Raw genomic sequence first — 23700 nt, 5'->3', positions numbered from 1 at the left:
CCCCTTTTCCTCTTGGCCTCAATCTTTCCCAGCACTTCGGTCTTTTCCAAAGAGTCAGCTCTTCACTGATACATTCACAGTATCGGGCATGCATTATTTTGTAACTCTGGGTGAAAAATTATCTTTAAGGTTGAAATTCCTCTTGAGTTCAGGAGATTTTTCCATACATAGTTTTAGTGTTTATCTGTGGGAGCATGCTTAGTCACGTCCGACTCTTTGCAACACTTTGGACTTTAGCCCGCCAGGCTCCTCTGTCCATGGGGTTTCCCAGGCAAGAATACTGGAGCAGATTGCCATTTCCTAGTCAGTTTACTGGCATGGAAAAATACCTTCTGACTTCCCCCATACAGTCAGCAGATCCGAAGACTGTATCCAGCAGAGCAAATGTGGTTTCTAGCAGCAAGTCATCTGGTGGTACCCTGGTGCTCATTCTGGGCACCTGTTCTGTTTCCTAGGCTCAGACAGAAGCATGCTTGTCCTGCCCACTGCCCTTCCTTGTCCTAGCCCACAAAGAAACAGCTTTCTGCTTCTCTACTCAAGGGCTTCTGGGAGGACGTGGGGGAACACTGGCCACTCCTTGCCATGATAGTTTTCTCCGCCTGCACCAGTACAATAAAAACCGCACATGGCTAAGGGATTCCTTCTATATGAGGATTGACATTTACTCTGTAGATCCATCACGTGCACGTCCGTCCCATTTTGTAAGACACCATCTTCCGGGTGCAGAGTGTCTAATCTGATATTCTTCTGTCTCTCTTCCAGCTGCCCCTTGAGTTTCTTAATCTGAAAACATCCACCAATAAAGTACATTAATTTCTCTATTTTAAATGAGACTAGAGCCTATCAGAAAGGAAGGAGCATGTCAAATCAAACCCCATGTCCCACAAGTACAATCTGATGTTGTCCTGCCATCATTTCGCATTTCTCTAAGCTGAAGGGTTACGTAAAGAAGCAGGAGAGAAATACAGTAAAATGTTACAACCCACCGGGAAGATGGGGAGTCTCTCTCTTTTGATTTGTTTGTCAAGAAACAAACCCAAATAATACATAAATGAAAAACCTTCCACCAGTGAGCACTCTTCTTTGAAAGTAATAGTATAATGGATGAAAATGAGACTATATTTACAGTATCAGGCATGCATTATTTTGTAACACTGGGTGAAAAATTATCTCAGGTTGAAATTCCTCTTGAGTTCAGGAGATTTTTCCATAAGATGGTTTGTGTTTATCTATGTATGCATGTGCACTCAGTCATGTCTGACTCTTTTCGACACTTTGGACTATAGCCCACCAGGCTCCTCTATCCATGGGACTTCCCAGGCAAGAATACTGGAGCAGATTGCCATTTCCTACTCCAGGAGATCTTCCCAATCCAGGGATCAAACCTGCATCTCCTGCTTTGGCAGGCAGATTCTTTACCAGCTGAGCCACCAGGGAAGCCCAAGTATTTATCTACAAGTTCGTAAATCTGTATACAATTATGTTTGCTTTATTCACTAAAAAGACAGATATGCCACCAGGAGCCTTCCAGGCATAGAAGCACTGTCCCCAACAGAACCCCATCAGGTTGCAGGTTTGCCACCTTCAAGGGGTTGACCTCTACATGGCCTTCTTCCCTCTGAGAGACACCTAGGGTAGTTGGGATTGCAATTAACAGCCACGTGTGTATGTGTGTGTTGTGTGTGGAATTTTCTGTTGTGCAATGGGGAGTCTCCCAGCCCTGGTCCTGTTACCCTCCAATCTCTGCAGACTTTTTGGAAGTCCTCCCCACCGCCACTGACAGGGGCAGAACAAACATTGATATAGACCATCGGTGCATACTGCTTTGGAAAGCAAGTACAGAATTACCACGGACACAGGTTTACAGAAGATCACAGACCCTTCAAGAGAATCCTCTCACCACATTTAGTGGTTTACCCAATTTTGAAAGAAATCTTCAAAACTTGAAAAAAGTGAGGCAGATACCGCTGATTAGGCTTACGAGGGAAAAATGAGAAGAGTCGATTTTCCTTAGAAAGTGATTGTGGAATAATTTCTTAATAATAAAAAAGGGCTTCCCTGGTAGCTCAGCTGGCAAAGAATCTTCCTGGAATGTGGGAGACCTGGTTTCGATCCCTGGGTTGGAAAGATTCCCCTGGAGAAGGGAAAGGCTACCCACTCCAGTATTCTGGCCTGGAGAATCTAATGGACTGTATAGTCCATGGGGCCACAAAGAGTCGGACATGACTGAGTGACTTTCACTATCCCACTATGAAAAAGACCAAGGCATGCCACTGTGTAGGATTTCTTGAGGCAGAAGAGATCAAGGTAGGTAAACAGCAGTGAAAATAACTTGGATCAGCTATAAGCAAGAAATACCTGCCAGAGAGGGGTGCTGATCACTGAGAGATTACAAAACTGACTTAAAAAGACTTTTGCATATGGGACCTTAATTCCCCGACCTGGGATTGACAGTGCACCCCCTGCGTTGGAAGATGGATTCTTAACCACTGGACCACCAGGGAAGCCTCAAAACTGACCTTTATGAGCAGGTAGAAAAGGAAGGGTGTTGGAATGTTTCAGGAACACCCTTGCCTCTCAATGTTTATTCAAGGTCTTCTACCCAAATCTTTTATTTAAGCAGCAATTCATGTAAAGTGTGCCAAATTCAGAACATGGCCTTGAATCTCTGGGACACATGTCCCATAAGTCCAGTATGACTTCTGATGTCTTACTTGGATAAAAACATTAAGAACACTGGTTGGCTTGATAATTATTTTCAGGCATGATGTATCAGGGGTTTCCTGATGAAGCAAGAAGCTAGAGTGGGAAGGATCCCGGTTTTAGGTGCCCCATTCCAGAACTCAAAAAGTAATAATAAAAAAAAGATTGTTACCTGTTCCAGTAAGCATTCCCGTTCATCAACAAGCTTTTTCAACCTAATATCTAAAGAAATCAGAAAGATAACAGGTTTAGGTGACTCGGTGAATGCCCCTTTCAGCAAGTGGCTAAACCACAGAATGAGCACTGGGGTTAGTGAAACTGATGATGAGGGTATTACGCACGTACCACAGTGAATGAGGCCACAGACAGGATGGGGAGGAATTCAGCCAAGGGAGGGCTGAGCCGCGTCAACCTCCCACACATGCTTGTCTCGTAGGGCAGTATCCGGCTGCATGCAAGCAGGCTAATCTTCTACTTTGGGTTAGCATGCAAGAGCTCTAAGGCCAAACCACACTGCAACACAAGATCTCACAGGCTTCACGGTTTAACATCATTAGCAAGGTATTACAAACACACTGAGAATCATGACCAGATATAACCAGTATTTTCATTAGCCTGGACTTTCCGAGTTTCTACCCCAGACGTGTGTATCTTATTCATTTCTCTCAGAGACGCACCCACATCAGAGTTGTTTACGGCCCCTAAGTGTGCTGATGACACACCAGCTAACCCACTTGTGAGGCACTGCTCATCTTTTGCGGGCGGACAAAGTCATAGCTCAGGTTTCCGCCATTCCTCCCCCCAGACACAGAAGTCTGCATGTATGTAAGCACCCAGAGTTGGAGCAAGCTCCAGGAGACGGAGGAGGACAGGGAAGCCTGGTGTGGGGTCGTGAAGTCGGACACGACTGAGCGACTGAGCTGAACTGAAGCACCCAGAAATCCCCCAACATCTCTGTGAAGGGGCATCGAGGAATACAGTCTCCAGAGTACAGAGGGGGAAACAAAGACTGGGGCGGGTTTCAGGGGCAACACCCTACACCAGTTTTTCCAGGCAAAATCAGGATGAGGTGATGATGGATGCCAGTGTGTGACGTGGTGCGCCCCGGCGACTCGCACCGCCGCCCACGAAGCCCCACGGGGAGGCACTGCTGCCTCACTGCCCCTCTACAGATGAGGACCCCGGCCCAACAGCTTTCCTGAGGCCCCGGGCCGCACCCCCGACCACTGCGCTCACTGTTTGCCTAAACCCGGCTGTCTGAGTCAGACCGACTCCTGGCCTGAGGCTCCTCTTCCCGAGGGGCAGTGCTCTCACACTGCCCAGATTTGGATTAGATGTGTGAAACGGAAATAATTCATAAAAACACACCTTTGTTTTCATTTTTGAAAAGTCATCTATCCTCATTCTAATCCAAATTATATGCTTTCTCAATTGCTTTCCCCAACATCCTAAATTGCTATTTTGAAAGGCATAACAAGGAAATAAATGGAAGCAGAAAATGTTACGTGTAAGATACATTTATCATCCTTCTAAGTTCTGTTTTAATTGACATACAAATTGCTTCTGACAGATCTTTTCTTTTGTCCTTTCCATAAATGCACCCAACACTGAAACAAAAATTAAAAAAAATTAAAAACCTGGCTCTCGTATGCAATATCACTTTTCACTTTATCCTGTATATTTAATACTCCTATGTACAATAACCACAGGCGTAAGAAACACTGAATATAACAGAAAGGGATTTGAGGTTCATGGGTCCATTTACAATTTTATTATTATTTTTTCTATTAGAAGTTTTCAAATATCTTAGCAAGTAAAAAATGTTAAAATGTAATAATAGTGCTAGCAATAAAAAAACAAGGGTAATGTGACCTTTAGTCTTACAGTGGAAACATGAAAAATAAAGAGAGAAATGTGAGAAATTTTAAAGCAGAATTGGAGAAGATTAAAACTAGATAGTTTTAGGAAACTGGAGAAGAGAAAGAAGCAAAATTGCCTGATATAAAGAAAATGAGCACTGTAGTCAGAGAAAGACAAACTGTGTGTTATCACATATATGGGATCTGAGGAATAAAACAAACAAATGAATTTAGCAAGATGGAAACAGACTCACAGGTGGTTATCACTGGGGAAAGGGAAGGGAAAGGAGCAAGATGGAGAAGAAGATGAACAGGTACGAAATACCAAGTATAAAAAGGCTAAAGGATATATTGTATAGGTCAGGAAACAAAGTGTAACCTATAAAAATACTGAACTATGTTTTTATATATGTTATACATCTGGAACTAACATAGTATTGTAACTCAACTATACTTCAATAAAAAAAGATAATGAGTACCGCTTTTTTACAGCTTTAAAAATCAAAAAGTCTAACTTGTCAGGTGAATAGTGAGGCCTGACTGGTAATCACTGTGATACTCAGCAAGTGTTGCAAACCTATGCTCACTAAACAATCCTACTCATCACTGGTCTGTAACACCCAAAGGATGAGCATTTAAGAAAATTAAGTCACAAAGTCTCAGACTCAGAGTTTTCTTTTATATTAGGAAGTTAAAAGCAATTGGAAATTAAAGTTATTTTAGTAACAGTGTCAACAGTTTACCTTTTAAAAAAAATCTGGTTTTTATATTGGGTTGGCCAAAAAGTTCGCTTGGGGTTTTCCGTAAGATTGAATGGAAAAATGCAAACGAGATTTTTGGCCCACTCACCCGATATATTAAATCCCAACACACTTTCTGGTGTGAACTTTAGAGGCCTGTGAAACAGGGAACAAAGTGGCAGACCACGCAGACAGTCAGGGGGGCAGCAAGCAAGCACCAGGCCCCCAGCCCTGCCCTGGGGGCCCCGAGTGCCGCGACTGCGTCTGTCCCAGCTGCAGCAAGGTCGACCACCAGCAACAACCACGCCTCTCTTTACTGCTTTACTTGGATCTAATCCTTATCGCCACTCTAAAAGGCAGGTTCTAACCCCGATTTCAGACAGTACAGTGAGGCACATAGAAGGTAAATAGCTTACTTATAATGATATACACTCAGAAGAATAATTTTCATCCTTAGGTTAATTTCTCCCATCCTTAGGCCTCCTCGCCCCCCTGCAGAGAAAAGTCATCTCCCCCCATATTTGCGAAGATAATGATTGTAAGACAGGTCTCGAGAAATCCACTGAGTGTGGTCCTCTCTGCTTCCTTCTTGCACTGACTTAGTTTGATCTTAATCCATGTGGTCAGTTTCCATCTTGCCCAGGCCTAGCCTCCCACGCTAGGATCACCCCCTCCTTCCTGTAACAGGGAGAACTGGGACAGGGCAGGCTGCTGAAGGTGATTGTTTTTTTCTCCTGCTTATGGGCCAAAGAGGTCTGTACAGATTCCTCGCACCAGCCGCTGTTTCAGTTCAGTTGAACAGCTGAAGCCTTTCATGTCTTGAAAAATACGCACGTCTTTGAAGTAAGAGGGGCAGAAAGGGTGAAAGGGGTTTTTCTCCTGATAGTTTTCCCTATGTATGACCATCACACCGAATAAGTACATATTCCAAATGTAGCACACTCACAAACACCCCTTCCTTTCCTTTTGGAGCCAACACTTGGAATGAGTCTTACTATTGTGTTCTCATTTCGATGGTCATGCTGGCATGTTGCACAAAGGGGTCGCCTAGGAAAGGGATCTATCAACAGAAAACAGGAACCCTAAACTGTCTAAACTCCCAGAAGCAGCATTCCAGGCTCACAGTGACAGTGGAAATTTAAATGCTCAGGTCATTAGGTTTTCCTTTAACTAGAAATACTCAATGTTACAGAAAGTAGTTCTTAAACATTCTTTTCAAAAATCTTACTGCTTCCCAACCTGTGTATGTGATAAAATAGCCTATAATTCAAAATTCTCAGTACCTCTATCTTTTAAAATAAACTCATAATTATACTTATTTATACTTTGAAAGGAAGATTAACATTTTACACATAGCCACTATGTTCTGGTTTGAGGCTGAAAAATATCCCAGCTTTTTGATTTAAAGAATCAGTGATCCATGTTTTTCTCTGTCCTTATTATAGTGAAACCTCAGCGGTCCAGGTTACTCTGGGGATGTGTTTGGCGGGTAACCTTTCTATTCTTTTCTGAGTCTGATTCGTTTGACATTGCGATCTTTCCAAACTGCCTTATATATTAGGTTGGGCAAAAAGTTCATTCGGGTTTTTCCATAAGATGGTATAGAAAAACTCAAATGAACTTTTTGGCCAATTCACGACTCCCATGCCTTCCAACACCAAATACACCAGAGGCAACCATTTCTTGGTAATTCAGGGGCCTTCACCTGCACATTAATTACTGGGTGAAGTAATATCATTTCGTCCTCGGAGCAGAGTCACTGATGTTCATAATGAAGGCTCTTAGATGATCAAGAATCGTTTGACCCTTTAGAATCCTTGTCTTCTCTTTTGCTCCCCTTTGCAATTCTCAGCTCCTGCTCCCCCTAGAGGCTGGTCCTATGTGCTTGCTCCCAGCACCTTCTATATAGGAGGTGATCTACATGTTCATTGATTAAATGCAGGAGTGAACAGCTGAGACTGCTGAGGGATGGGAAGTGTACTGCAAGGCCCTTAAATGTGCTGTTGAATAACATGAGAAACAGAGGAAAGACTTTAAAAGGTTTTTATGAGCTCACCATGGAGTGAGTTCGGCTCTTGAATCACTTCCCCAGAGGCCTTGAAAGTTAGGAAGGAGGGCTGCTTCACAGAGTGTATTCCAGTCCGAGCAGAGCTTTGCTAAAGTTAGAGACACCGACTTGCAAGTCTGTGGAGGCCCTTGGGCCTGATGGTCTAGCAGGCCTCCTAGTTTCCTATGCACGTGGCGTAAGTGGACAGAACTGGTCAGTTCCATTGTCCCCTGCTTTAGGACAGGATGCAGAAATAGTGTTTATTTGAAGTTCCCATCATCCTCTTTGAAACAGTCTAAATGTCAGCACCTGTAAGCACCCGAAAGCACGGGATGGAGACTTTTCTCAACTGAGCTCTTCATCAGAACCACAGATCACAGGAGATTCTCTGAGGAAAAGATCTTGCTCAAGGACGGTCCAACACTGGCCCCAGGGTGGATGCCAGGAGTGGAGCTATTCGCTATCGGCAAAGGCCATGAAGCAGGAGTTCTCTATGGAACCCTGACTGGGAATCAGCAACCCAGAAGCAGACAAAAGTAGATTAAAGATAGCATTATGTAGCCACAACCAGAATTCAAGTAGCACAAGAGTGAAATCACAGGCTTATAAAATTATAAAACGTCTTTATTTCAATGACATAGTAACACTTCCGTTTGCCTCAAGTTTTGTTGAGGTTTTTGGTCTTTTTTGCATTCAATTATACCTTGTAACAATAATATGAAGTCATGTGATCTCATAAAGTGTCAATAGCATTCATACTGTACATCCCCTTGTAATATTTTACAATGATTTTTATTTAACTTTACAATTATTTTAAAATGTTTCTTCATATAGAAAATATATATTTTGTTTAGGAGGATCAAAACAACAAATTTTCACTAAGAATATACTGAAAAACAACAAATGAAAATATTTATACCAAAATAACCAAAAGTGATTCAACTATTAAAAATATCCTGTTAGACTCGACTCAGCAGTTTGCACAAGGGTCCTTTTGTGTTGCTCTACTGAATAATGATTAGACAAATACAAAGATAACTAATTTTAAGGTTAAAAAAATAAATTTCAGAAATGATTCTCCCTGCCCAAATCCTGCAGTAGGAAATGCAATTACAACATATATCTCTTTCAGAACAAAAAAAGTCTTTGCATAAAATAACTTTGGTACATAATTGGCACAAAGTCAAAATCTCCTACAAAATAAATTCAGGTATCCTCAAGAATGAGATGGAAAAGTATTGGTCTGAGATAAGATACTTGTATGAGGTAAAGGCAAGCAAGCTATTTGCTATCCCTCATGTGATAAATTATTGTCCTAAGGTGCAAATCTCATGACTCAGTGACCTATACACTGCTTTGCTGTTTATGTCTTTTTAAATAAAATACCATACAGGTTATATTATACATATGAAAATCAAATATGAATGCACATATGTTTAAACGAGACCACTTAAATTATAATGTGGAAATCTCAGGATACTATTTGGTCCTTTCAGTTAGATGCTGATACATTTGGTCAAGAATACGCACATTCATATCAGCTTAAAGCAAAAGCTAAATGTTTGGATTTTGATTTTAAGCAGAAACAAAACAGTACACATCACTGCCTGATACTTCTGGAATGCTCCCCGTAAGAACTTACTCTGATAACAGAAGAGTCCTTCTCATCAGTGTGATAACTTTAATGATGAAATAGAAATCTACAGGTAACAGTCTATATAGCTTGAAGGAGTAGATAACCTGGTGGCTGACTGTCCTTCGGTGCATCTATACTGATCTAGAACATTCTCTGAGTCTCTCCCAGCGGACTTGCTGTGCAGTCTTGGCCCCTCCCCAGGACCTGCCCTGACCTACGACATGGTGCAGTCCTCTTTGTTTCTGCCCTTCCCGGTCCCACCTGTCTTCTCTTCCTTGCTTTCTGAATTAAAGTCCCCCGCCTCATCTGCTGCTGCCAGGCCATCGTTTTCTAAATGAACACTGTCTGAAAACTCTCTGACTGTCTGATCTAGACTTTCTGGCATCACATGCCCTTCTGTGCCTTCTGTTTGGGAGGCATCGTTAGTGTCCTTTGCAGGACTTCCATCTTCGAGCAGGGCACTGCTGGGCACCTCTATATTTTCTGGACCTGGAGGACCACTGGGAGCCCTGCCATCTTCCTCAGCCTCATCTTTTACAGCACATTCGTCTAATTCTTTATTAGTGCCTGACGACTGAATCATATTATCTTCAAAATCCAATGTGTCTCCATCAGCCTTAGTGTTTACAGCAGCATCGTCTTGGTTAAGCTTTCCATCCAATTCAACTTCAGGATTTTCTGGACCATCACTATTTTCACTGCCCTCTGCTACACTGTTCTGTTTTGGGGTTTTACTAACCTCGTTTTGGGCATTTACAACCGGTTCTTCATTAGTGATTTTTCCCTGCTCTTCTTTCACTTCACTTAAATCTGGGTTCTGAAATGTTAACTCTTTCTGAACATCTTTGATCTCTGCAGGTGCCGGTGATTTTTTCTTCTTGTTTTTCTTTTTCTTGCTCTTCGTCTTCTTTTGCGACAAATCCAATGCCTCTCCCTGTTGATCATTCTCCTCATTGGGGTCTTTCACATCCAGGGGTTCACTTTCAGCATCTTCCACCCTTGGGTCCGTCACCTCCTGAGGACTGCTTTCGGCTTTGGGAGAACAAGGGCTGGTTTGGACCTCTAGCTCAATTGGTTTCACCTCCCTTAAGTTCCTTCCTTCATCCTCCTCCTCCTCCTTGTTCTCCCCACCTGCCTCTGTGCTCTGAACTGGGGCCTCCCTGGGCTCAGCTACCTCCTGGTTGGCAAGTTCCTTCTCTACATCCTGCCCTGCGCTGGGGTCTGACCCCTCCGGGGCATCTACCAGGCATTTTTCATGGTGACTCCCTGGGTCATCACTACCACTTAGAGGACCTGAGGCTGCACCGCCCCCCTGCTCCCCCAGCCCCGTGAGCCCTGCCTCTGGCTCAGCCTTTGTGGGGCTCCCACTCTGCTTGCTAGGGTCTGCACTGCTCTCCTGTTCAGCCTCAGAGATCTGCGGAGGAGCAGACTCCTGACATGGTTTTGTGCTCATCTCTCCCAAGGTGGTCTTCAAATCTTCCTGTTTTCCTTTTTCCTGTTCTTGAGCAGATTCTTCCCTTTGATTTTCGATATCCAAAGCATTACCACTGCCCCGCCCAATCCCAGGATCTGGGATTTCACCAACTAGTTCACTGTTTATGACCTCACTTGACTCAACCTGCTGGGTGTCTGCAGGGAAGGAAGCAGAATTTTCTAGAATTTGGCTTTGACCCTGTTCCTCATTCTCGGAACTGACTAATGTTCCTGGGGAGGGGGCACTGTCTTCAGAGGTTTTCTGGTCCTCGGCATTGTCACCAGGATGTAACACCTCTGTGTCCACACAGTCCTCTCCCGGGTCCTCTTTGTGCTGTCTTTGCTCAGAGTTCTGCAAGATTTCTCTTTTCCCCTCATGCTCCACCATTTCATTTTTCACCTCCACTTCATTGGCTCTTCCTAAAAGACCATTGAGAAAATTGAAGGGACCCCATGATGTGGTTGACCATACAACACAAATTACAGTGTAAACACATGTTCTCTTCCCCAGCCAACCCCGCTCCTAGAGAGAGAGAGCGCCATCAGAGAAGCACGCGGACAGAAGCCTCTGCCAGTTCCGTGTGGCAAGCGGCCATCGCGTGAGCAAACGCTGGGTCAGCGGAGGCCACTGCCGCCACGCTGCTGCCATGTGGGGTGCACGGGCTCTCAGAGGGGAACTTCTAACAAACAAGGAAGAGCTCCAGATCAGACAGCCCAGCCGTCCAAGACGAGGGGTTTCAGAATGACTCAAGGTTCGTGGTCCCCGTTCTCATTTCTGGATGCACAAGGGAGCCACGCCTACTCTTCCAGCTGTCAAATTGCATGCACGTCACCCGGCTCTAAGAGCAGCCTTCAGATGGCTTTTAAAAGAAACACTCAGTTCATCTGGAGAAACTCAGCCTCGAGGTCCATCTCAAGGAAGCCACTTTGGAAACTGCTCATGGAGGTAAAAAGAACTCCACCCTCCGTCCCTATTCCCTGTCTTCCTGGGGAAGCAGCCTGTGCCCTTTATACCCCTGTTCTGTCCCAGAGGGACAGGGGGGCGGCTACAGCAGGAGGCCAATGCCTCTGATCAAGAGACCACTTAATCAAACATAAACCATTCACTGATTAAAGACTTATGAATGAAAGAATCTGTTACTGCTTTGAAATGAAGAATTGCATTTTGGGTTCTCAACACAAACAACACTCCAGTGTGGGAGCTGCCATGTCACTGAAAATCACAGCTTGGTGACTTAGGACCAGCAGTCTCCAGGGAAAATGGACAGACAAGCAGGATTCCATTCACAGTCACCTTTGCTTCATCCCTTAAGAATCTCTGGTATTGTGTCTGTTTTATATTAATTAAATATTACACATAGAAATGAAAAATAAACATACGTATTGGGAAGCTCCCACAATTCTTTACTATATACGATCCAAAAATATGTGCATACACAAAATGCATGTTTCTAGTTCTTTAAGTATGTGTTACACAGCAGTTATCAAGGATTTATAAAATGTATAAGAGCAGCAGGGTGAATCCTAGCTGCTCAGGTAGGAACATAAAGAGAGGATGGACATTCATCATTTACTTTCTTTCAGTAACTTCAACATGATGAAAAGAGCTGTGGTTCTTGAATAGCCATCAGATAATGAAGCACGTTCTGGAAAGGCAGACCTGGGAAGCTGGGCCTACAGCTTTCTCCACTTCCATGGAGAACCTTCCAAATGGAAATGAAAGCCATGGTCCCTGACCTTGTCCCAGCCTCGCTGTGAAAAGCTGAAATGCAACTGATCACCGGTTGCAAGGGAGGCTTTATTTGCCAGCTACAATTTTAGGCTGTCCATCAGATGCTGACCAAAGCCCAGTATTATGACAAATATTAACTGGTGGATCTGCTCAGGTATCTGCAAATTGTATAACATATTCCTACTATCTATTGGGTTCCTCAATTTATACTCTTTCAGAAGCAAAAACATGACATACAAGGGAACATCACCTCTGCCAAATGGGCAGACACATTCAGACTCTTGTTTGTAAGGAAAGCTGTCCACACCGACCACACTCACACCCCAGGGCTCCCTGTCCATCTCCCCACCACCCAGGGCTCCCTGTCCGTCTACTGTCCACAGGCACCTCAGGCTCTCAGAACGCTTAACGGTGCACGGGACTCGCAGCATCGGCTTGCAGACACAGTCAACTCACTCACTGTACAGCCACTGCTATTCTGCTCTTTTGACAATTCTGTAACAAAGTAAGTCACAACGCCATATTTGGCACATAACTGAGGAAAACCCTAATAGAAATGTCAACACTGTCACTGAATTTTGAGATTATTTTCCGTGTATTCACAGTCTCACTGGTAGCTTTGAGAAGCAAAAGAAACATATTCTTAAGCCTTTGGTGGTGAGCAATGAACCGAAGTACACACCAGACAACACACATGGGTGGTGGCACCGTGTGGTGAGGAAGTTCCCATGAAGTGACAGAATGCAGGGCATGCCGGGTGATGGTTAATCGATCAGTGATGACCAAGTCAGCTCTACCAATGCATGGAGGTGGACCAGTGCTGACCGGAAGATGGGAGGGTCAAAGGAAAGCACGAACTTACCGAGGGTCCCGTCCCCTGTCGCCTGGAGGGCATTCAGCTCTTCCTTCGTCATTTTTGTAGAAGTTTGCAAGGCAATGCTGTTCAGAGTGTCTGGCATCTCTCCATTGGTAGCTATTTCTGAATTTAGTATTATTCCATGTTTCTGGGAATAAAAACAGGCTCATCGTAATACTTACTAAGTGATACAGAGTTAAACTTCATTTTATAAATAGTAATTGTAAGAAACCTCACTTTTCCCTAAGCAGAGGAAAACTCTACAGAGATAGAGAATTGTTAGGCTCCACCCCTGCAAATATTCTATCAACACACACAGATCTGGGAAGTCTTCCTCCAAGGGCCCTTCTTTCTTACATGTTCCCATCCACATCTTAATGCACTGGTGACAAAATGCTTTCATCTGGCATCCCTTTTTAACTTCAGGCGGCCAGAAAGTGGAACATGAAGCACATCACCATAAAAGGGTCTTTACCTCTAAAACCCCGGTTGTGTTCTTTAAAAGGAGACACAGAGGTAAAGAAAGAAAATGTACGTGTTCTGACTGAAAGGAAGGGTGAAAGTCGGCTGGAATGTCTGTTGTATTCCAAAGAAATACAGTTTGTGCTCACTTGATAGCTTCCCTTGTGGCTCAGCTGGTAAAGAGTCTGCCTGCAGTGTGGGAGGCCTGGGTTCGATCCCTGGGTTGGGAAGATCCCCTGGAGAAGGGAAAGGCTACCCACTCCAGTATTCTGGCCTGGAGAATTCCATGGACTGTTCATGGGGTCACAAAGAGTAGGACACGACCGAGTGACTTTCACACTTTCTTTCACATAGCAAAGCACTTTAAACTCAGCTGCACTTCACAGTGCCAGGATACCCGCTTCACCCCGAACCACCCCCTCCCTCCCGCCCTCCTGCCGTCTACAGCACTTTCTCTTCTGCTTTGGAGGAATTCCCCAACCCTCCATGTGTACTCACACCCTGGTGAGGAGGATTTCTGTGACTCTGAGCTCTGACCCTGCTGGCTTACTGTTCTGACCTTGACCTTTCATTGTAAGTAGCTGACATTGATGTTTCTGTTGGCGATGCAGGAGCCAGTCTGTGGCCACAACCCCTAGACTCAGCACCTCCTCCTATGGTGCCGAGAGTCCACCCAGAGCTCTGACCCCCGCTGCTGCCCGCTTGTTTATTTCACTCAGCGTCCAGCTGGCAGCAGAAGACCCCTAGACGTGGCCCAGACAGGACACAGAACTACCTACAGTCCATGAGATCTCCCAGTCTGACCAGTGACACCTATACACTGTCCAGCCAGAAAGGTCCTTACAGTCCAGCCTTGATATATATATATTTATATGAAGCAAAGATCTACTCTAACTTGGAGTAATGTCCTGGAGAATTTACTAACGAGTTTGAGAAAACATTTAGACAGCTTGTCAAAACAAATTCTTGGAAATCAGAATTGCCTTCAAGATCAGATATGCTTGTAAACACCGACAGGCAATGGGCATGCCCCCACAGGATGTACAGACTTTACTTTCTGGGGTCAGTGAACCCACGATTTGACATTACTAATGGAACAAAAATCAACGTCATAAAATTAATGAACACCACTATCCACACACACTCATCCTTGAGGATCTTGGAGCTGCTGCTGTTGCCTGTTTTTTTTTTTAAACCATACTTTGGCTTCGTACCTTTAATTCCTCTTTCAGCATGACTACTTCTTCTCTAAGATCGTCTCGTTCACTCCTCACGGAATCAAAGAACTCTTTCTGTCTCTCTAACGCCTGAGTGTGTAGCAGAGCAGAGAGAGAGAAGATAGGCACAGGTGAGCAGATGACCTCAGAAGCAGGACTAGGAAGGAGGCTTCTATGAATACTAAGGAAAACGCTGACATCGGCAAGGCATTCAACAGACTACACTTAAAGACACAAACGCAGCGCAAGTGTGAAGCTTTTCATGTAGTTTACGCCAGCCAAGAAATGTCGCTGTGCATGCTCCCTGAACGACATCAGTATTTTGAAGGATGCTCTCTTTTTCACATCCTGTCCTGGCTCAGTCTGTGGTTTCACAGCATCGTCAGAGAAGTAACAGAAGCACTGCACCCATTTCAATGAGGGGTAAATGGAGATATGCTTATGAACCCCCAGTGACAACTGTTTTATTTAATAGCAATCTGACTATTTTTGTACGTTGCTTCTTGGTGTCTGTTGTCACAGATAAGCATAGAGTGGTCCTGAAGCAAGCACAGCGCGCACACAGACATGCACACAAAATCCTCGGGAAGTGTCTGTGAGTGCGTCAGAGTGAAAGCAAGGCGCAGCCTCACAATGTAAAGGCGCCGAGCCTTGCTCCAACGTCTAGAGATGGCCGTGAGTCGCTGTGGTCTGGAAGCTGTCTGGCATCACAGGGCAGAACCGTTCCTTAGCTAAGTGGGCTCCTCTCTGCCCACCCAGCACTCCTGAATGCAGGTGGACTGCCTCTCTCCTTGGGGAGAGAGACGCTGACACCTCCCTGGGGAGACCTGAGGCGGGGCTTCGAGGGGCACTGCGCCTGCCACCTTGCAGCTTCCTCAAAGCCCTCTGAGAAGGAGCCCGGGCGGCAGGGCGTTCCAAGAGGTCTGAGCCCCCGTGGACCTGCCGGGTGCACGTCCTCACCCCTCTGATCTCTGTGCGCCTGGCTGCTTACAGGCAGGCCGGGGCCCAGCAGTGCCGACAAAGTGGGAACCTCCCTGGCTGAAAGTCAATTTCCAATCTGGAGTTAATGTCCATTTGGGTGAGTTCGTGCAATCTCTCTCTTATTCATTTTGTGTCACGTGGCGGCGAGAGGGGGGGAGTGGCGCATGCAAACTCACACAAGCCTTTTTGGCAAACCAAAGAATCTGAAAGCGCTCAATTTGCTAGGCAGATTGCCCACTTGCACAGATGTCAAAGGCTTGGGAGTCCTACCCCTATTTTTTTGTCTTTCCACTCTATTGTTTCCTGAAGATCAGAAATCTCCCTGATATAACTCGCCTGTTTCTGCTGTAGCTGTCGGATTTCCTGAAGAATAGGGACAGATAGAAAGAAAGCAGACACAGCGTTAGACAGGAAGGCACTCTGCAGTGTGGACGGCCCCGGAGCCAGCAAGTGCCCCAGAGATCCCAGCACCAGGTTTGCTCACTGATCCTGAGTTTGTTCTCAGGATGCTCCCAGCTCCCAGTGTAGGAAGAAAACCTGGAGTGAAATTCTCACTGACAGGTGCTAAAGTTCCAATCAAGTTAAAAAGGTTAAAAAAAAAATCTAGCCTGTATTAATTTCCTATTGTCACTGCAACAAATAACCACACATTCAGTGGCTTAGAATAACACAGGTTTATTTTCTTACAGTTCTAGGGCTCGGAAGTTCAAAAGTCTTGCAGTGGCCCCAAGGTGTGGGCAAGCCTGGGGTCTTTTCTGGAGACCAGGGATGGGGCAGAGTGGGGACAGAATCTATTCCCCGCTTCCTTTAAGCTCCTAGGGGAGCCCACAGTCTGGCTTGGGGCCCCTCCCTCACATGGCTCTGACCTTCAACCCCGTGGTCACGTCTCCTAATCTGCCTTTGACTCTGCTTCCCTCTTACGAGGACTCTTAGCATCACACTGGGCCCACCTGGATGATACAGGATCGACTCCCATCTCAAGGTCCTCAATCCCATCTACAAAGTCCTCTTTGCTGTGAAACATGACTTACAGTTCCAGGGATTGGGACGTGGACATCTTAGGGGGCCAATATTCTCTCTTCCACACGTCCTCGAACAAACCCAAAACCACCAAAGAAAGAGAATCTGCTCAAATAAAAGGTGCTGCCTCCTTAACGCTGGCATAGAGAATTCGTCTGAAGTCAGTGTCCAAGAAAACTGATTAACTTTGGTAGTAAACTGACAAAATGCTCCCAAGTCACACATACACACACACACACACACACACACACACACATGAAAAGCTACTCACCTCAAGCATTTCTTCTCTTTGCTTCAGGGCCTCTTTCACTTCAGCAAACTGAAACTGGAGTATACTGTGGGCATGCTTTTCCCTTTCAAATTCCTGTAAAAGAGGAGAGGAACATTCAAGCTGCAGTGGAATCACATTTTTCTGTCCCTCTAGTTCACATTCTTATGATTGACCTTCACCTGCTACTATGTCAACACAGTTTTCAAGGCTTTTTTTAATGATAGAAGCCCATTTCTCTGGATTTTCTAGGAGACCCCCCTATGATTTACTATAAAATTAACCCAAGGAGCTGATGCAACTGACAGTATCTCCTGATTTCTTTAAGGTAAGCAGTGCCCTGGAAGGGGTCCCTCTACAGGGTGTTTGCCGAAGTCCACAGGGTTGTCTGGGCTGAAGACCTGGAGGAGGCAGCATTGCAAAAGACTGATAATAAAATTTGTAAAAGGCTGATGATAAAAATAAAAATCATTGTGGATGGTGACTGCAGCCAACAAATTAAAAGATGCTTCCTCCTTGGAAGAAAAGCTATGATAAACCTAGACATCATACTAAAAAGTAGAGACATCACTTTGCCAACAAAGGTCTGTAAGTCAAAGCTCTTGTTTCTCCAGTGGCCACATACGAAAGTGAGAGGTGGACCATGAGGAAAGCTGAGTGTCGAAGAATTGATGCTTTTGAATTATGGTGCTGGAGAAGACTCTTGAGAGTCCCTTGGCTGAAAGGAGATCAAACCTCTTGACTAAGGAGTTCCATAGTCGATCCTAAAGGGAATAAACCCTGAGTATTCATTGGAAAGACTGATGCTAAAGCTGAAGCTCCAATACTTTGGCCCCCTGAGGTAAAGAGCCAAAAAGACTCTGATGGAAAAGACCCTGATGCTGGGAAAGATTGAAGGTAGGAGGAGAAGAGGGTGACAGAAAATGAGATGGTTGGACAGCATCACAGACTCAATGGAAGGGAGTCTGAGCAAACTCTGGGAGATTTCAAAGGACAGGGAAGCCTGGAGTGCTGCAGTGCACGGGGTCACTAAAGAGTCGGATACAACTTATCCTTTGACTAAACGACAGCAGATAATGAAATTATCCCTGATATTGAAATATGCCAGTGAATACTCTTTGGGATAAAAAGGGGGTAAATGTGGTCTACTTTGGCAAGTTTATCTCACTAACAGTAGATAGCCAGTTCTGTACCCTAGAGACAAAATAGGGGCAAGGGGACATAAAGCACTTGTCAACATAAAGCCACTCCCCCATCCGACTCTCCCCTGTATGGAACTCACCCTCACAACTAGGCACTGCGGCTCTTCTGCCTTCTGCTCAGCTCACTACGGTAGCACAGTCCCTAATGATGGTCTGGTACCCAACCAGCTGCATGTCCAACTCTTTGGCAGCACCATGGACCCGTCAGGCTCCTCTGTCCATGGGATTTCCCAGGATTTCAGGGACAGCAGGGGACATCTTCCCTAGATGTGTTACCTGGCTATTCTAGAAGGGACTGGACCTTAGCTCACTGTGGCATCCTGAGAACACTCGTTTTCTGGAGTTCGGGGGTGACTGGGCCCTCCAAACCATGACAAGGGCTATCTGTTGGGTTTTGCTTGGTTTGTGATCCCCACTTTGGGGCAACATTCCAGGGTCACTCCACTTCTCTGGAATTAGATTTGGGGTCTCTTGGTCTACTTCCTGATGCCTAAGTGAGGGCATACTAGGAGTATTTAGAATGTGTTACGTATTCGTCCACCTGAGTGGGATTGAGAATATGCTGTTTCTAAATTGTGAATCAGTTTCAAAGGAAGCTTTCATGACATCAGGTCTCATGAAAAGTTTCTCCTTCATTTCAGCATTCAGCTATCAGGGCCTTCATAGACAAAATTCTTCTTTAGCTTCTAACTCAACCACAGCAGTGAAATAAAGAGGCCCGGAGTTGTTAACAGCACCTTGGGTTTAACTCCTGGGATTTAGAGGATATTTTTGTTGTTATTTTGTCGCTAAGTCAGGTCTGACTTAGTGACTTTTGCAACCCTATGGACTGTAGCCCACCAGTCTCCTCTATCCATGGCATTTTCCAGGCAAGAGTACTGGAGTGGGTTGCCATTTCCTTCTGCAGGGGATCTTCCCGACCCAGGGATCAAACCCATGTCTCCTGCATTGGCAGGCAGATTCTTTACAGCTGAGCCACTGGGGGAGTCCTTTAGAGGATATAACCAGTTAGAAAAAAAGATAATGACACTCACAAATTAAATTTTCTATTTATCTCAGCAATTCTTAGAAACTGGTCAGTACTCTAGGATTTGAGAAACCAACTAATTCCTTAAAATATGAAAAACAAGTATTCGTGTTCTGTCTCACAAAGAACAGTTAAGTTTGGCCTTGACCAAGTCAACCTGTTGCCATTAATTTCCAAACACGCTTATGCCTTTTGTTGGTGTCATAAATTAACACATTAACTGCAGTGCCTCTTAATGAAAGCCCAAATAAGATTCTCCTTTTTTTTGAGATTGATGAAGGTGTTTAATTCCTAAATGGAGTAACTGTGTTTTTTTCCAATCAGCAGAAAACAAGTGAATATAATTTCCTTAAAATCCTTGACACTTGCAACTATTTCTCTCTGGTGTTTAGGTAACAAAATAAAAATCCAGAAATAAATATTAACAGGAAAATCTTGAAGCATCTAGTTATGCCTTATCCAAGCATTCTGGGTCTTTTGGAGGCTGGTTTTTCCACGGTTATGATTTTACTTTACATGCAAAACACACAAGTGTCCTCCTAGTAAAATTGTCTCTAGTTTACATATTGAAATTTTGCATATCAGTATATCAAGTACCTTAGCAAAGAGAATGGTATTCTTATTCTTAGATGTTTGAGCTTCCAGGGCAAGTAGAGAATGACTGTTTTTTAAAAAACTATATACATACAAATATATACATAAACATGTATACATACATACATAACATATATATGTATATACACACCATATATCAAATATATATATGTACACACACATATTCTGATTCTTAAATATACCATATATAGTCTCCAATCCTTACATATATTATATATATTCTCCCATCCTTATACATATTAATATCATATATATGCATATATTCTACCATAATTACATATACCATATATATATAGTCTCCCATTCTTACATAGACCATTTACAAATATACTCTATCCTTACATATATCATTTATATATATTCTACCATCCTTATATATACCAAATATATGTATATAAGTTCTTATTGTTGTTTCGTCGCTAAGTCATGTCCAACTCTTTGCAACCCCATGGACTGTAGCCCACCAGGCTCCTCTGTCCATGGGATTTCCCAGGCAAGAATACTGGAGTGGGTTGCCATTCCCTTCTCCAGGGCATCGTCCTGATCCAGAGATCAAACTCCCATCTCCTGCATTGCAGGCAGATTCTTTATCATTGAGCCACTAGGAAAGCCCTATATTTATGTGTGTGTGTATACATGTATATTGGAGAAGGGAAAGGCTACCCACTCCAGTATTCTGGCCTGGAGAATTCCATGGACTCTATATAGCCTGTGGGGTTGCAAAGAGTCGGACACGACTGAGTGACTTTCACTATACATATGTATGCAGACGCATATACATTCTCCCACCCTTGCCTGGATCACTCATGTGTATGCTCTCCCACCTTCACACGCCATTGACACACACAGTCGCTCTCCCCACACGGGGCACGCACCTTGCTCTTCTCCTCGTACTGCCGCCTGGACTCGGCCAGCTGCTCTTCCAGCTCCAGCAGCATGTCCTTTAGCGTGTCGACCTGGTACATGAAGTTCGTCTTCTCATTGTCTAGCTGCGCGTTGGAAACCATAGCCTTCTTGTATTTCTCCTCAACTTCTGCTAGTGAGTCCTGCAGAAACCAGGTCAGGTTTTTGAAATTGTAGAAAGAAAACAAAAACACGGATCAGTTCAGCATTTTTTAGCAACACCCCAAAAACTCAACTCTAAATTTACGTATTATTTCTTAGAGCAAATGAATCAGAAGAAGCAACACAGCAAGTTTTGATTGCCCAGACAGTCCTCCTTTTAATTTGCTCAAATTCTCGTGGCTTGGAAAATTAATTATTAACTGTGTCTAGAGATGAAAGTAATTTACATTTCTTAGGACAAGGGGGACCCCGGGTGGAAAGGGCGCTGGTCACAGAGGCGGCAGAGCCCAGCTGTGGGTTCTGAACTGGGCTGGGCTGTTCAACAGGCGCCTGATGTGACTGCTCCAGACACATGATCAGGACCCAGGACAGCGCCAGTGCGAGGGGGGAGGGGCGAGAGAACCCCTGCCACCAGCTGCCCACTGTTCCCATGGCGACTGGGGAACCAGGAGAGGTTTAAGTGCAATTTCACATCTGCAACTCAGAGGGAAACTCAACAAGCTCCTCAGGCCTCCCTGGGCAGGTCCTGGAAAGGCAAACGCTGTTCCTTTGAAAAGACAATGAAGGAAAGAGCCTCCAAAATAAACACGCTCACACCCTGGCGGGGCAGGCCACAGGGTGAAGCAGCGTGTGGGTTCCGGAACACAGACCAGGGGAAGGCGACCCCGGGAGAACAGAGAGCAGCAAAGGGCCCTGAGCCGCAGAAGGGCGGGCACCGCCGGGTGGGGCCTGTTGGGCGCTACGCGGGGCTCCGTGGAGACACTTGCAAACCAGGGCGAAGATTTCAGGTGGGACCTGTGGTTCCTGGGCTGCTTCCCTGGCTCCCTTCTCAGCCCCACCAGGAGCTGAAAGCCAGAATCTTAATCCCCACCCTAAAGAGAGGTCACAGGGCTTCCCAGGGGGTGCTAGTGGTAAAGAACCCTCCTGCAGTGCAGGAGACATACTGAGATGCGGGTTCAATCCCTGGGTCGGGAAGATTCCCTGCAGGAGGGCCTGGCAACCCACTCCAGTATTCTTGCCTGGAGAATCCTGGGGACAGAAGAGCCTGGCGGGCTACAGTCCATGGGGTCACAAAGAGTTGGACATAACTGAAGCGACTTAGCACACACACACGAAGAGAGGTCACAAAGAAGCAAGTGACCAGTCATGTGGTTTGGCACCCCTGGGACACTGAACTCAGACTGTTTTGGGGGTACTTTCCTGGGAGCTGAAAAGGAAGGCACAGATTTACCCTCTCTCGCGGCCCAGTGAAGTCGGAGAACAGCCCCTGACTCCCCACCTCACCTTCAGGGAGCCTGGCAACTCAACTTCCTGTTGGCACAACGCAGTAACTCCACCTTCTAAAAGTACCCGGTATTTACTCAAATAAATTCAAGATGATACATATTCAGACATTGCTTCCATTAGTAAAATGGCTCAGGATGCAAATAATTTGTGTGTTTCAAAAGCACAGCAACCGAACTTCCTTACTGGGAGACATCAGGTGTTTTGAGAAGCAAATTAAGACGAAGCAGTGTTTGTTATGTAAGGTCTGTAAGTGGGGAAAACTCCAAATCCTTCTCCAGGTGGGTTGGAAGTATACCACGGAGGGTACACTTCAGTGGGAAATGAGAAGGTGGTTTTAACTCGGGTGTGGTGGTGGGAGGACAGTGAGTAAAACACATGCACCAAGAAAACGAGTAAGTTTTTCTAGCAAGTTACAATTTTCAGATCTTGGCTTAAAAGCTGCTTTTGGGTAAACCATGGACACACACACCCAGGCTTCTAGCATTGCTGCCACCCTGAGGTCTACAGTTTGAAGCCTCTTCAGAGCAAGCATGCAATCTGCAGGCTTTCTGGAGGGGTTTTAGAGTTAAGTTGGGTTAATTCCATGAGCCCACACGTCTGTAAGCTGGTACCTTCATCTCTTTCAATCCCTGCATGTATTTGCCTTCTACATCCTGAATCTGGTCCTTTAACTCATTGAGTTCCTGGGGGAAATGGCAAAAAAGGCAAATGATGTCAAAGGGAAAAAAAAAAAATGGACAGAGACCACAGAGAGGGAGAGATGGCTCCCTTATTTGAGTAGTCGTAGGAGCATTCTTCTCTTCATCTGTTTAAGAAAAATAAGGTGAATTTCAATACTACAAAGATGAAAATTTTGGTGTGCCTCATATAATGTTTTCACACAGTTTTATCAGACATAGATGTCTTCGTATATTTTGACACAACTTTATAAAACAGGCAAACGAGCTTCTGAGAATGGAACAAGTTAATTTGCTTGCTCATATTTAACAGTTCATTCACGCTCTTTTGAGTTCTACTCTGTGCTACAGAGCAAGATACTGAGGATGGAAACCAGCAAAGCCTTGCCCCGCCGTGATGGAGCGCCAGGACTCTGCCTTCCGGCCTGGTCCACCCCCATGTTCCTGGGGGCCGGTGTCCTGTGAGCTGGAAGCTCAGTAAATCCTTGTTGATCAAGGGGATGAGGCTCACGAGCCAAGAGCAGAGGCAGAGTATGTCTGCAGCCAACGCCACCTCAAGGCAGGGAAGGACGCCCCAGGCTGCAGGAGGCCGAGGAGGGGTGGCTCGGGGGTGGGGGCATTTCAGGAAGAGCAATCAGAAACTGTCCTAGAAAGCACGGGAGCTGGAAGGGGTCTGCAGGGCAGGGGGTTCCCCGCCGGCCCTAATGCTCTGGGCTCCCTGGCAAATGACAGCCCGCCCTTCAGACAGCCGGAGGGGCGGCGGGTTCTCTCGCAGCCAGCTTTCAGGACTAGAAGGCGTGTCCATAGATGAGGCCAAGCCTGACCTGGAAGCA

At 45.2% G+C, this 23700-nt stretch overlaps 1 protein-coding gene across 50 annotated transcripts in view; it reads right to left on the bottom strand.

Annotated features, from left to right (window-relative positions):
• The window catches only part of LRRFIP1 (LRR binding FLII interacting protein 1), a 160538-nt gene that overhangs the window by 4728 nt on the left and 132110 nt on the right, over positions 1 to 23700 (bottom strand). For 34 of the 50 annotated variants that reach the window (XM_043462108.1, XM_043462113.1, XM_043462135.1 and 31 more), the window contains 7 exons: positions 22802 to 22873; positions 20714 to 20884; positions 16998 to 17090; positions 15977 to 16069; positions 14723 to 14815; positions 13053 to 13194; positions 7956 to 10878 (listed from right to left, as the gene is read on the bottom strand). In XM_043462108.1, the coding sequence (XP_043318043.1) occupies positions 9200 to 10878; positions 13053 to 13194; positions 14723 to 14815; positions 15977 to 16069; positions 16998 to 17090; positions 20714 to 20884; positions 22802 to 22873 (2343 nt within the window). In that variant the 3' untranslated portion in view covers positions 7956 to 9199. Of the gene's footprint in view, positions 1 to 665; positions 784 to 2875; positions 2926 to 7955; positions 10879 to 13052; positions 13195 to 14722; positions 14816 to 15976; positions 16070 to 16997; positions 17091 to 20713; positions 20885 to 22801; positions 22874 to 23700 lie in introns of those variants that run through there. The other 16 variants (XM_043462132.1, XM_043462129.1, XM_043462126.1 and 13 more) reach the window with 7 other exon arrangements.

This window comes from Cervus canadensis, chromosome 2 (genome assembly GCF_019320065.1).
Source record: "Cervus canadensis isolate Bull #8, Minnesota chromosome 2, ASM1932006v1, whole genome shotgun sequence".
NCBI classification, from domain to species: Eukaryota; Metazoa; Chordata; class Mammalia; order Artiodactyla; family Cervidae; genus Cervus; species Cervus canadensis.
Note: the sequence above shows the minus strand (reverse complement) of the source record. Positions and strands in the feature narration are given on the sequence as shown.